The sequence below is a fragment of the Liolophura sinensis genome, chromosome 7, assembly GCF_032854445.1.
Source record: "Liolophura sinensis isolate JHLJ2023 chromosome 7, CUHK_Ljap_v2, whole genome shotgun sequence".
Classification (NCBI taxonomy): domain Eukaryota; kingdom Metazoa; phylum Mollusca; class Polyplacophora; order Chitonida; family Chitonidae; genus Liolophura; species Liolophura sinensis.
In genome coordinates this window covers 20306884-20321795 of record NC_088301.1, presented here as the reverse complement: position 1 = coordinate 20321795, position 14912 = coordinate 20306884, and the positions used below count along the sequence as shown (strand labels likewise).

The 14912-nt window shown below is 39.5% G+C and overlaps 2 protein-coding genes across 2 annotated transcripts in view; both read left to right on the top strand.

Moving 5' to 3' along the window:
* The window catches only part of LOC135469947 (cell death abnormality protein 1-like), a 116009-nt gene that overhangs the window by 20283 nt on the left and 80814 nt on the right, over window positions 1–14912 (top strand). The window lies entirely within an intron of this gene.
* LOC135469946 (receptor-type tyrosine-protein phosphatase kappa-like) overlaps window positions 1–14912 on the top strand; it is a 32115-nt gene that overhangs the window by 11349 nt on the left and 5854 nt on the right. Inside the window, exons 6-17 of the mRNA XM_064748605.1 lie at window positions 3200–3314; window positions 3931–4034; window positions 5404–5570; window positions 8082–8169; window positions 9011–9084; window positions 9545–9581; window positions 10659–10756; window positions 11604–11729; window positions 12524–12675; window positions 13591–13726; window positions 14050–14199; window positions 14729–14828. Coding sequence (XP_064604675.1) covers window positions 3200–3314; window positions 3931–4034; window positions 5404–5570; window positions 8082–8169; window positions 9011–9084; window positions 9545–9581; window positions 10659–10756; window positions 11604–11729; window positions 12524–12675; window positions 13591–13726; window positions 14050–14199; window positions 14729–14828 — 1347 coding nt within the window. The remainder of the gene's footprint in view (window positions 1–3199; window positions 3315–3930; window positions 4035–5403; window positions 5571–8081; window positions 8170–9010; window positions 9085–9544; window positions 9582–10658; window positions 10757–11603; window positions 11730–12523; window positions 12676–13590; window positions 13727–14049; window positions 14200–14728; window positions 14829–14912) is intronic.

Below are 14912 nucleotides of genomic sequence, written 5' to 3'. Positions count from 1 at the left end.
TACTGGTGTGTGTGAGGGAGGATGTCATACTGGTGTGTGTGAGGGAGGATGTCATACTGGTGTGTGTGTAATTGAGGATATCATACTGGTGTGTGTAAGGGAGGATGTCATACTGGTGTGTGTGAGGGAGGATGTCATACTGGTGTGTGTGAGGGAGGATGTCATACTGGTGTGTGTGTGAGGGAGGATGTCATACTGGTGTGTGTGAGGGAGGATGTCATACTGGTGTGTGTGAGGGAGGATATCATACTGGTGTGTGTAAGGGAGGATGTCATACTGGTGTGTGTGTGAGGGAGGATGTCATACTGGTGTGTGTGAGGGAGGATGTCATACTGGTGTGTGTGGGGGAGGATGTCATACTGGTGTGTGTGTAATTGAGGATATCATACTGGTGTGTGTAAGGGAGGATGTCATACAAGACGTGTGGATTATTACCAATTGGTCCCACCAACTGCCACAAGCTTATTGCCACAATGGTGATTAAACCGCGCATCTTTCCGAAAGAGATTTAGCTTACTCAAATTCACAGATATCTACATTATCACCAATGGATCCCACGTTCATACCGCAGTGGGTAAATGAAAATAGGTTCGGCTTATGCCCTCAAAACAGGAAACAGTGGATTCAGGTTTTGTGCAGAAGATTAGAAAATGGGAAAGTATGATTGGTCTAGAATATGATATTGGCTCAAAAATGGCCGTCTTTTTACTTGCCCTTTTCTCTAAACTGTCCCAGCCGATGAAACTACTGAGTTTTTAGTAATAAATGCAAATAGGAAGCTTATAAAACGCAACGTTTTGAACAATAAGCTGGTATGTACTGCCGAAATACGTACACCAACATTCGCATTTCCGTCTCTCTTAATTTTGTACAGGACACAAGGATGTTGAAATATCAACCCATAGTCCATTACGTAGAGCTAACGTATTTAATCGCAATTTTGTAAAAGGAACTTATCTATTTGGTGGCTTTAGATCTGGCTGTTTTTGCACTAGATTAGATGTAATTATTAATTGTTAGTATTTCTCCATAACCCTTTGTATATTTGGTTTACACAGCTATCTCCCCATTATACTGGGTATATTACCTGTGTCACAGCGTTCCCCTGTGTAACCCGGATGATATCGTCTCTCACAAGTACCAGTCGTAACGTTACAGACGAGACTAGTGCAGTTCTCATTACAGGTGTCACCGAGGGTTATGAAGAGATAACCGTGTAAACACCTGTAGAGAGAACTGTATTAGTTCCGCCTGTAACGTTACGACTGGTGTCTATTTAAGAGGATGTCATCCGGGTTACCCTAGGGAACGCTGTGACACAGGTAATATACCCAGGGTCATGGGGAGAAAACTGTGTGAACACCTGTAGTGAGAACTGTATCAGTCCTGCCTGTAACATTACGTCTGGTGTGTCTGTGAGGGAGGATGTCATTCGGGCTACACAGGGAAACGTTGTGACACAGGTAATATACCCATTGTCAATGGGAATTAACCGTGTAAACACCTGTAGTGAGTACTGTATCAGTGCCGAGTGTAACGTCACGAGTGGTTGTCGATTTTTTTCAATCAGGACACTGTTCAAACTACCGCACGTTAGAACTTAGCGATAATTTGCATTACCATGCATGCATACTTTCGGGTAGGAGACATTCTCGTAGAGACGTATGCCAGCATTCTATGAAGTGACCACCGTGTGGAGGTTTAGCCTCATTTGAGATTACCGCATTTGTTGTATTGTAACAATTTTGATGCAGTGAAGTAGCTTTATAAGAACATGTCCTGCTAGAGGTATAACATTTCTGTAGGATCAGTACGTTATCCGTTCGGCCCTAATCCCATCCCTCCCTTCTGTATGGACAGAGCACCCAGAATCTCTGGCACTCTGCTTTATGATAAGATCTAATTCCGCTTAACCCGCGGTTAGGAGCTGTCTGTCTATTCATCATGCTTAATTTGATAGCTAAGTTGGATATGTGAACACTTACGATCAAAGCTCAGCTGAGATACATATTCTGATTGTGGACAACATATATATTAGCACGTTATTTAATTTAATGGTGACTTTACTCACTTGCCTACAACATTTCTTGCGTCTTTCCATCATTGTTGAAACGATTGACTGCTTATCTTAATTTCATACTTAATTTACTTTCTTAGTTCTATAGGGGTTTGTGTTCCACGTCGTTTTGGGAATCGGCCTTCAGATTGTTTACCTGGGATGTTGGTTTTGTTGACGGCTGGTATACCAGTTTCCATCCATTTCGTGCCACATGCATAAGTAATCCTTGACGTGTGCAAAGCCTGTAAAGCTAAAACATCGGCCACTGTGTTTCACTGATAACTTTAGAATCCACAGAGAGCTTTCCAACTAAACCCGTGAACACAGAAACACACAATCCTCTCTGTCCGCCATTTATTAGACGAACCAGGTGTACATATCATGGTTCACCTTTATGTTTACTTTTTTTGTAATATTCATCTAGTGTACTTTGTATTATGTCGTACATCCCCAGCTTGCTCCAATGGTACATTCGGTGACCAGTGTCAGGAGGAGCGTGGACAATGTAAGGACGGGAACCATACGTGTGATCACGTGAACGGCACGTGTACCAGCTGTGCAGATATAAGCTGGGGGACCTCTGTAAAGAAGGCATAATGGACTAAATTGTTGAGACTTCCAAGATTTCATAACGAAATCCCCATTTGTTCTTTAGTGTCTCGAGACAGTTACTTAGGTTAAGCAAATTATGATCGCTGGGTCATTACGCTTCGATCAGTGAAGCAGTTTCTATGGCCATGCCTGAACATCTGGGGCAAGGCCGATAAGTTTTGAGCGTAGCGTACAATATTAAACACTACTGTATAGAGACTACAACTGGAGCAGCGAGCACAGTGTGACAATGCCAAGAGATCATGCCTCTGAGAATGGTTAATCCACTAGCAGAATTCTGCTTTATGTTGAAATACAAAAAAAGACGTACGGCGTAGAAAGTAAAAAACAGAATAGGGACGACAAATGGTCGTATGTACCCGAGGAAGTACAGCCTCATGTCAGTTTACAACAGAGTTAGCGCTGATGAAGTAAGAGACAAACGTGTGAAAAATGGTAATAGTGATACTATCAACTCTTCCGCCGTTCCAGTGGCATTACGCTACTTTGCCTCAGCTTTCATTTAATCATGTTTTTTTATATATGCAGCAGCGACACTGTTGGATGGCTCAAATATTGAGATGTCAGTCGGCGGTATAGCTGGTGGAGTCTCAGGAGGCGTTGTTCTGCTGGTCGTGGTAGTTGTTTTCCTCATCATACGCAGGTACTGATGCATGTACCTGATCTTTGGCCTTAATATTTTCGATTTTTGTTAAAAGAAAAGGCAACAAATAACATAAATTTACTTATTTGTGGAGGTGGAAACAGACCTAAACGGACACAACCGTTTTTTTTCCTGACGTGCTTGGTAACTCCAAAAATCAACTTTTAATCTGGAATTTTTGCAAGTTCATTAGATGCGCCATGTCAGAGCAACCGGAAACAGGAGTCGTTTCATTTATACAAATAACTCGAGCCTAATTGGTTAAAATTTACAAACATGTGAAATTAACATCGCTGCACTATCGATTTTCTTACAAATGTGCACGATTTTGCTTATCTTGAACTTAGATATTTCTGTTGTGCAACATCAGAAATATAAAATGGTATATTTATGAACTTCATGCGGGATACCTTATGGATGCATATATACATCTGGAAAAGTGTCGTCTTTTCTTTATTTTAAGGTTCTTTGCTTTGGTATATAATTTTATTATATATTCGTGGCAACAATACATCAGTTCACAAAAATACAAAAAGTGTCTTTTTTTATTTTTTTCTCGAATATATTTTAATGATATCATCTATTTAAGATTGCGTTACCGTGGTTTACTTGACAGACGGCGTCGTGGATTGTCTCAGAAAGACCCGGATGCAGAACTTCAGCCGAGTCATTTAATGGCGAGACCTCAACACGATGATCCAGTACCACAACACAACATAGGTGTGTCATTTGTTTGTTTAGTTGTGATTCTTTGTTGCTTTTGTGGTAATGTCTGTGAACTGAATAGCTTGATATCACTACGTATAAACTGCATTACATATGTAGAGTATACACAGATATCACTTCAAATGAACTGGTGGATGGTTTGATATCATTACATACGAACTGAATCGTTTCATATCACTATATATCAACTGGTGGATAGTTTGAAATTAATACATATGAAATGGATGGTTGATATATATATATGAACTGTTTGATTTAATATAACATGTATACATGCATATGTCATGTGAATGGTGAGATACAAACACATGCATGTATGAGCTGGACGGTTTAATATCACTACATATGATCTGAATGGTGTAATATTAGCACATACATGTGTGCAATGGACGCCTTGATTTAACTGGATATGATCTGAATGGTGTAATATTAGCAGCATACATGTTTGATCCGGATGTCTTGATATAACTAGATATGATCTGAATGGTGTGATATTAGCACATATATTTGGGAAATAGACGCCTTGATATACCTAGACATGATCTGAATGGTGGGATTTTTCCAGACATGAACTCAGTGGATTAATGAACTGAAAGATGTGCCATTTGTACATATGAACTGTATGGATTAATATCAGTACATACGAACTGGATGGTGGGAACTTGGCACTTATGAATTGGATGGATTGATATCAGTACATAATAGAATGTGCCATTTTCAATGTCACTGGCAGACTTGTTCATTGAGGAATGAACCTGCACCACTTGGGGATATGGACTGGACCAGCCAAAAGGAGACAGTATATGTCTTCATGTACACACACCTAATGACTCCTCGTCGGCGTTAAAATACTGAAAAAATGCTAAACGCAAAGGAAATACTCAAATGAAAGATGTATCAGATGAAGAACCATTAAAAACTTTTAAGAAAAAAGTTTGACTTGTTTCTTTAAAACCCGGTTTAAACTAGTAAAATGCATGTTAATATTTTATTCTTTGGTGGCCTTTTCTAGTCACAAAGCTACCAGTGACGTCATATAAGGTTTTTGTAGCTAACCACACATTAGACTCACATTACGTTTCATCATTCAAAACGCATATACATGTACATATAGATCTATGAATGCATTCGCCAATTTGACCTGGAAACGAATTATTTTGGGCAAACAGTATAGATGTTACGTTAATGATACCTTTTTGGTCACAACACATCACCATAGAATCTGATCTTTTAACTCAATTAGAAATCCCCCCCCCCCAAAAAAAATAAATAAATAAATGACCTAAAAACCCAAGTATACATACATACTGATACGTGTAAGGGTTGCCTTTGTTTATATCTCACCTTTTCTTCTATTTTACAGAATACGATGACGATGATGAGGACGACGAAGACGTTGCTGCTGATGTAGCCTCAGCTGGCTTAGTGAACCCTGGCAGAGTTCCGGAGAGCACTTGTGTTCCTGTAGAGGAATTCCGACGGTACATGCTCAGGAAAAAGACTTCCGCGGGATTTAATGCCGAGTTTGAGGTAAAGAAAAAGCTTCTGAGAAAATCCAAGTTGAGCGAACACACTAGGGATAAAATGGACTGGTTGAAATGTTATTAGTTCATGCTACCAATACCAATGCTACCAAAATGCCTTCTCAATTTTCTACATTCTGTTATATTCCATCTGCAGTTTCAAACTTCATGTTATTTTCAAGGAATATGAATATGAATGTCAACAGAGGTCTTTATATAGTATATGTGTTACCAGTAACTAAGGAACATGTTATGTGCATGTCAAAACAGACAGTGGTTAGTTATATGCCATAATACATGAATAAATTGTTGCTGGGAACAAGGTTGTACGTGTATGAAGCTGTTAAGTAGCGAACAATAGATGAATCAGTGCCTGAGAATGTCTATCCACAGGGCGACTAGCAACGATAAAGACGCATATATATACTAATATCAGTTATGTAGCATTTCTAAGACCTCCTGTGTAACTGTATGGCGATTTTTATAAACGTCACAAGTTATTACCTCAAAAACCTCTGTTCCCATCTATGTAAAGGATATTACATCAAATACTGCAACACCAGGTTTCTGACGTTCCTCATCTAATAAATGCGTATGGAATGTCCAAAAATTCTAACAACCTGTTTAATAATTCTGTCCATTTCTACCTCAAATAGAATAAGATATTTATCGTAATGAATAACAGCTAGGAATAACAGCCAGGAATAACAGTCAGGTTGGACATACGAACTATTTCAACCAAATTGCAACTGAAAAACATATTTTAATCAACGACAAAATAAGAGCCAGCATGGTACATACACGATTTGGTTTTAATTTGTTCATCTGCAACATTCCTTGAGCACTTGCAATATTGCTGAAAACTGTTCACGGCTTCTCTCTGCATTAATCCGTGTGAATATCGTCATTTCTGTGCTTTCCTAAGTAAATTTAGTACTTTGTGCTGAACGTTGTGTTAAAAAATGGCATTATGATTATTGATCCGGCATGTCGACTAAGGTTGGCAGGTCGAATTCACCTTTATTCTTTATTCGAAGATTGGCTCCCATTATTAAAACGAATCCAACCCGTAAATGCTGACCTCGTCCAGTTTATAAACAATGTCACGTCCAGTAGAGTCGCTGAAATATTGTAACAATTGTAGGCTTCAAATTATCCTATCTTAAAATTGAAGATATGCAGCTTCCATTAGAACTTTCCACAAACCTCTGGCCTCAGTGGGAGCGACATTGCTTACGCTAATCACGATAGCCGTTATGGGTTGGTTTCGTTCTGACGTGGGGTGATGATCTTTGAGGCTGGTTAGCTGCTCCGAAAAGAAGATGTCACCGCCAATATTATGGCACTTATATGTGTGAATTCTGAATATGTTTATTCTCCAAAGGACCTGGTATGGTAAGGCGGGGAATCGACCCCAGTGAAAGAAACTGTGCATCTCAGAAAGTGAACTTAACTATAGCTGTAAGTGACAGCTGTTGACACTCTCTTTGGGCTACTTCTTTTTTCAGTTCTGCTTTACTCGTCTTTTCCTCTTACATGGCAAATATGCAACTTATAAAAAACATGATCAAATCGAAAAGTGGCAGCCTGCTAAATTCACACTGAAATATCTTTTTTGCAGCAGACACCGTAGTGCACCACAGATGTAACTTTTTGAAAAATTCTTAAGCACACCGTTATGCATCAAACAGTTAAATAAATATACAACAAATGTAACTTTTAGCCTTGTACTTCCGCTACGCTTGACATGTTAATGATACCTTGACGATCTCATGTGCTCTCAACCACGATTCACGTATGATTTTCCTGCATTGGTCAAACGTTACGTAATACCATAGCTTATCCATTCTAACTCATGGCAACGCTTAATTAATGCAAGATGACCTATATCTTTACTTACACAACAGTATGTTTCAAAAAAATAATAGTAATAATAATAATAACCGCAGAGATTCGAACTCTTCCTCGAGGTGCAACCTGTTGTCCACAGTGACAACGTTATTTCACTGTACCATGAATGATGCATGAGAGACAGTGGCAGAAACTTACCAAAATATGACAAAACTAATCATATAAAATTTATGTTTTACATATGAAGACAAACGTTAACTAAAATGAACCATTGACAGCACGTAGAAAAATACACATGAAAGTTTCAGTAAAGATATATTTCTGGTGAAATACTGTAAATTAGGAACACAGTGCCTCGTTTGTTTGAAAATTTGTGTTTTTGACTGAGAGAGCAGTTTTGGCGGGTTATTACTAAGCAGCCCTCTCTTTTATGGCCATAACACTTTAATACCTGTATCGACCAGCTCTTATACTTCTGATTTGAAAATTTACAGAATTGTAGGTGAAGTTTGAAATTTGTACTTATCGTACCTCTCTGGGGCCGATTCTCCGCCTTACCATACCAAGTCCTTTTAATTAAACTATGTACTACTCGTAATCCGTTCTCTTTTTAACCTACTTAACGTTACACCTGACCGTTAGCCACAGAATCGATTGTTTGCTGCAGACATTTCCCGTGGGACTACACGCTAAGCATGACGTGGCTTACAAACCCGAGAACAAGAACAAAAGCCGTTATCGGAATCTCGTGGCTTGTAAGCACATTATACTCCATAGATATGGAAGCCGGATAATGCCTTCATCCAACCATGGTACTTTAAAACCGCTCGGCTATGGAACAACTTGATAGGGCGATGACAAGATGTGGTCGTCCCACGGTCCCATACCCTCGAGCTACAGCGTCATGGCTTTGAGTCTTCGTCCCATGGGTTCGGGCCATTGCCCATTGCCATGCACCATCGCCCAATCCTTTCATACGATCAAGCCATCGCACCGTCCCACCGTCGGACGATGCTAAGATGCTACGATGGTGCGATGATGACTTTAACCGACTTCCATACATGCCGGGCTATGGTGGCAAAGAATTGCACTGAATCTTTTGTTAAATGATCTTATACATTTCAAACTCACAAAACGTTCATCAAAATGATGAAGAGGGTTAGGGTTAGTTTGGGAACTATAGCTCTTTGACATGTACATGTATACCTAATAACCTCTCGACGTAAATCCAAACGGGAGTACTAGCTGGATTCGAACACGCGACTTCAATATTCAAACCTTTTTGTGTCCAGCAACAACGTTTGAGGAAGCAATGTTATCAGAATTCCATATATAGTTTAGGCATATATTAAAGAAATTTTGGACGCTAGGTGACGCGACGCCTTTGTAAACAATTAGGCCATTTTCTTATAACAATAAAACGGTGTATATTCAATTTTTTTTGCTGAAGTAACTAAATTCATAGCGGACTTTACTTATCAAAATATACTGTTGTGCTTATATTTACATTCGAAGTTAGCGTGGCCGATTTATGTGTCATGCTGGCATAACCATACGGCTCTACAAACAAACGCGTAACTATAAAACGTTTTTCAGACGACCATTCACGGGTCCACCTGAAGAAATTTGGCGACGAGGATACCGATTACATCAACGCTTGCTACATCGATGTGAGTATTTATAAACTTATAAATACTTTATATACACCAGTTGACTTTGATTAAACCTCCCAGGTGGTGTTGATAACGGAGTTTGTAAATCATGTGATACCATAAACTTCAGTGCCGTTACGTAACTGAAATATTCTTTGAGCGTGGCGTAACACATCTAGTAAAAGAATAAATATGTATGTATGCTTGGGGTTTAACGTCGTAGTCAACAATTTTATATGCGTCTACATATACTGTGTCTTCTTGTGCCGCCACAGAAGGACCATGTCGAAGACACCAGACATGATAATACACGCAGTCACATTATACTGATTCCGGGCGAACCAGTCCTGTTTCCTTGCTCTAACCTCTCAGTGCTGAACACCAAGCGAGACAACAATAACTACCATTTTCAAAGTCTTTGGCATGACCCGACCCGGGTTTGATCAAGAAAAAGTAAATTAACATTCCTTATTTACAGGGTTACAACGAACCTAAAAAGTACATCGCGTCTCAAGGTAATCACCATTTTTATTATAAACTTGATATGTCATGTGACCATATATGTTTGTAAACGCGACAATAGTGTCATGTCTTCTAAAAGAGGTGCGTGGCCGAGGTGGGTAGCGTGCCAGCGCGTTGCAATGACCTAGGAGCCCCTCAACAATGCGGCCGCCGTGATTTCAAGTTCAGCTTATCCTGGCTTCCTCTCCGGCTGTACGTGGGAAGGTCTGTCATCAACCTGCGGATGGTCGTGGGTTTCCCTAGGGCTTTGGCCGTTTTCCTTCCACCATAATGTTGTCCACCGTCGTATAAGTGGAATATAATTGAGTACGACGTAGTAATGCCAATCAAATAAATTAATCAAATATTCTTTCTAGCCATTATAAAAGTAATAAACCGTAACAATCTTTTGTTTTTCGAAACAACATTACAAAAATAATTTCGAAATTACCGCTTTGTAAGACGCCAGCTATTTATCTCATTTTGCTTTTCTTGAATATGGAATATCGAACGGTAAAAAAATTATGCCGAAGAGTGGACAATTCTGGTGTAGCTGTTTAATGTCTAAAAGGATAGTATTGCTCTTAATCTTTTTCGATTTTACATTTTTTATATTTAAACCTTTATCGCCATGTTTTGTGTACTACGTGCAGGTTTTGTTTCATATTAGTTAGCGTTCTCAGTTGTCACAAAATTTGGTAATCATATGGTCTTTGCCACATAAGACATGTTACTTCCAACTTAGTGTATACAGTATCCCAACGTTAGAGAGGCAAGTGTTGGACACATCCGCTCTGATGGCCCAATGAGGCCTGATCTCAATAAGTGGTCGAGGTTGTTTGTGGTACCAGTTGCAGCTCACGCATAAAAATATCTTACAGCACACTCTTACGATCTGAGAAAAACACTTGGCTTTCACCACATATGGCCTGCAATGATACAATGTATATCCACATCATTGACTAGATGTCAAATGCCAAATGTCCGTGGTATGCCCCCGGACACCCTAGTTTTTGTCATTGAGGGCCACCGTCTAAGTGCAAACAGCCTGAGCCTGCATGGCGTCAGATAAATAATCGTAATTCTTACAGGTCCAACTGATGTGATCATCAATGAGTTCATGCGCATGATCTGGGAACAAAACACCGGAAAAGTTGTCATGGTGACCAATTTGGTGGAGAAGACAGAGGTGGGATTTGTTTTGATTTCATGTTTTGGTAAACTACTGATTTACGATGTCTTTTTTTACCCTCTGACAGACATGTCAAAGTTTATTGTTGTTCTCACCCTTCCTCCATCTCTCTCCTTCCTAATTTGTTGCGAACATAGTATCTTGAGGAATGCAACAATTTCTTGAACTCTGACATTTAACCCCTTGTAGAGCATTAACAACTAAAGGAGAAGTAAACATAAAAAGGATGCCAAAATCAGATGAGAGAGCGTCAAAACTTACTTGCAAAAAATGAAATATTTTTTTGGATTTTTTTTTTCTAGAGCAAAGGGTGTCTGAAAATATTTTTGTATTGTGGTATTTGGGATTAAATTTTTGTATTTATCGTTGTTGCATAATAATGTTCGAAATAAAGATGTGATGCTTGTGTAATAAATTTATTTAAATGTAAAGTTGTTGTTTATATCAAAACATATCCATTTAACCTAAATTATGATAAGATTTATGATCATAATAAAATAAAAATATGATTTAAATTGAGATTATTACATGTTTTAGCTGAAAAGAACAAATTCTGGTGCTAAAATATTTATTAAACCTGTATTACATCCTCATTTATGACATTATCAAACAAAGACTCTCAATACCAAAAGGTGGTCCCAAATACCAACCATACAAAAATTATTTTCAAGTGTCTTTTTCTCCTACAGGAAAAAAATATTGAAGACTACATTTAGGGATAACTTTTCGCACTCTTTCAGTTGAACTTCGTGTCATTTTAACGTCTTCTCCACCTTTAATGTAAAGTGTTTAATCAAATATTTGGCCTACTTTTGTCTCTGATGTCAACGTGTTAACTCCATAGACTAAGTGTGTCCAGTACTGGCCAGACGGACAACCCAAGCAGTTTGGTTTCATCAGTGTCTCTCTGCTGGACGAAGAGAACTTCTCTAACTACGCCATCAGAACTCTGCAACTGAAGCATTTGAAGGTGGGAAATACAGCTTTCTGTGTCTTTGTATATATCATCCTGCATATTATTATGTTTGAGTGTGGGTATAATAATGGATATTACCACGTGCGACGTGGGGAAGCAACTTACAAATAAACAGCCGGTATTCATCCAGTAACTGCAGAACAAGACAAAAGGGTAAACCCCCCACTTTTTGCAAGTTACTGAGGAACTGTCCCTCTTGTGACATACAGATATACACACCAGAGTTAAGTAGAGAACAAGATGTTTTACTTATTTATTTATATAATTGGTGCTTTACGCTGTACTCAAGAGTGTTCCACTTACATGTCGGTGGCCAACACTATGATGGAATGACATCGCGCATAACCCTTGAGGAACCGGCGATCATGCGCGGGTTGCTAAAAAAAACTTCACACGTACAGCCAGAGAGGAAGCTAAACACGTCTTTTAAGCCTGTTGCTAGATTACACCATCAGCATTGACAACACCAGCATCACCATGTCGCGGCATTATTATCGTCACTATGTCGCGACATCATTATTGGGACCATGTCGCGACATCGTCAGGGCCCGCTTGCACAAAGAGACTGTAGCTACAATTGGTTGTAGGCTTATTTATGGATCGCCGTGCGAAGATGAACGTGTCCTCGACTTCTCACCGGCAGTATCAGCGTTGTGTGTGGGATTGTGGTTGCGTTTGTTCATGGTTGTATTCGACATCTAACATGTAAATTATCATTTGGAGAACTATGGTCACTCAAATTATTGATATAAATTAATCATTTATCTTATTTAAATATTTGATTTTAGATGCAGAACAAAACCCAGCTCGTCAAACAATTTCACTTCACGGCTTGGCCAGATCATGGTGCGCCCTCTAACGCCAGTAGCTTATTGGACTTCCAGAGAAAAGTCCTGGGACATAAATCACCATTGATTGGGCCTATAGTGGTGCACTGCAGGTAAAAACCTTAACAACTGATGGAGACAAAAGTGTTCAAACAGACGTAAACTGCCAAATGTCGGGTCGGAATGGCATTTAGCCAATCCCGGATGGGAATATTGGTTTAGACCTCGTGTCCCCGTCCGTCTATCCGTCCGCCTGTCCGTCCGTTAAGGAACAGTTTTCCGAACTTTCAACAACGATTAATTGCTTTGAATTGTGGCTTGATGTCTGTCAACCACGTAATGGGTTTAAAATAAGATTAAAGAGTCAGCCTTTTTATTCATTTTCTACAAACGTATGGTCGGAGTTTGTTTTAACTGTATTGGACCTTTGACAGATTTTCGGACTTGTTTGCAAAATGAGTCAACGCGTTGGATTGAAACGTAGTACATATTTCACCATGACAAGTTACAGATCAGGTTTGAGTTTGGAACCTTTTTATTGATTTCTTTCAAAAAATCGTGGCCTTCTTTTCGAAACGCATTTATCTCACCGTGTTAAGACCAGGCATGCGTCTTTACCATGAACACTGACACTTGAAGTTTCAGTTTTGGGCTATTTTCGTTGATTTGCAACTAAATTGTGGCAGTTTTGTCCTGCTATGGACTCGACTAGTTAACTGTTCAGACAAGTTACATCGAATTTTGAGCGTTTCGTGTATTTTCAACAAAATTATGGCCGCTTTAGTTGTCTTATAGACTTTTAGATTGATGAGAAGTGTATCAGCTGATACACTTGTGAACAACCGGGCCCATAGTTACTGCTTGTCACTAACCAATTTTTTTGACTGGAAAATGGGCGGAAATGGCTTTGTAGAATCGGGCCCTGCTACCTAATTTGATTTATACTTAACTGTATATCATTGTGAACATGTCTTATTAATAACACGTCAGGTATATAGTCCTTACACCTCTTCCTGTCTCTTTTACAGCGCTGGAATAGGCCGTACAGGAACGTTCATAGCTCTGGACTACCTGATAAACCAGGCCAAAGAGGAAGGTGTGGTGGATGTGCCGGCCTGTGTCAGGCTGCTCAGGGAACAGCGAGTCAACATGGTCCAGAGTTTGGTAAATAAACACTACTTTCACCTTCCGTTAAGTTCTGCCCACAAGACCTTAAAGGGAAAGAGCGCAGATGATACAAGCCACAAGAAACCGTTTTGGGCAATGATCGTCGCCACTCTTAGAAAGTGTCGCCTTTACACGGTTTTGTTAAGGCACATGCTGTCTTTTACATGCTGTATTTTGATCCGGAAGATAGTCCAATCTTGCCATTCCTACAATTTTAGCTTCACAGATGCTATCAGTCTACATAAATTATAAATAACCTGACATCACCCGTCTTTTGTACGAGAAATAAATGGACCTGTTTTCTGTTATCAATGCTCCAGGAGCAGTATGAATTTCTGCACGAGGCCCTGGCAGAAGCCCTGGAGCTTCAGGAAGGGTCAATCCCAGGTGTAAATTTCTCCAGCGTGTTTGCCGATCTCTGTACTGTTAACCCAGAGACTGGACAGCTGAAGATAGCAGAACAGTTCCAGGTAACAGTTTCTGGTCTATGTTAATATCCTCCTACATACAGAATCCATTTTCTTTCTGTAAAGCAAAGCCCTGGCCCTAGTTTCACAAAGATGTCGTACAAGAACGATAGTCGTACATATACGACAATGGTACGGTAATTGTGACGTTCAAAATGTCGTACGACAAAATTACGATAACAAAATGTCTAACACGGCTTTGTGAAACTGGGCCCTGTACCTGTAGTGTTTTATAGAGGCAGATCGTGTTTGCGTTGTTGTTACATTTGTTTTCCGGCATACGTTTGTTTTGAAGTAAACGCAATATATACGCCGAGAAACAAACGTTGTTATGTTGTGTTTGGGGGAAAAAAACTCCGCCGCATTTAATAGAGCATCGTAACACTTAAGTACGTTATGTGGGATGCAGGAATAGGTAAACTAATATATCCAGCTTAAATGAACAGGTTTAATCCTTCCGTGGACAAAAAACTTCTACCTCAGCAAATATATCACGTTTATGGTATGTCAATCTTCTATCTCGTCGCCACAGCGGCTGAATGAGAAAACCCCTCCTCTGGACAAGGCTACTCTGGGGACAGCTTTACATCCTGACAACCTGCACAAGAATAGGTCTGACAAAATTGTTGCTGGTGAGACCTAAACCATACTATTTAAACAATATGAACAATATACAATAATAATGATAATGATAATGATAATTTGGCTGATTACCT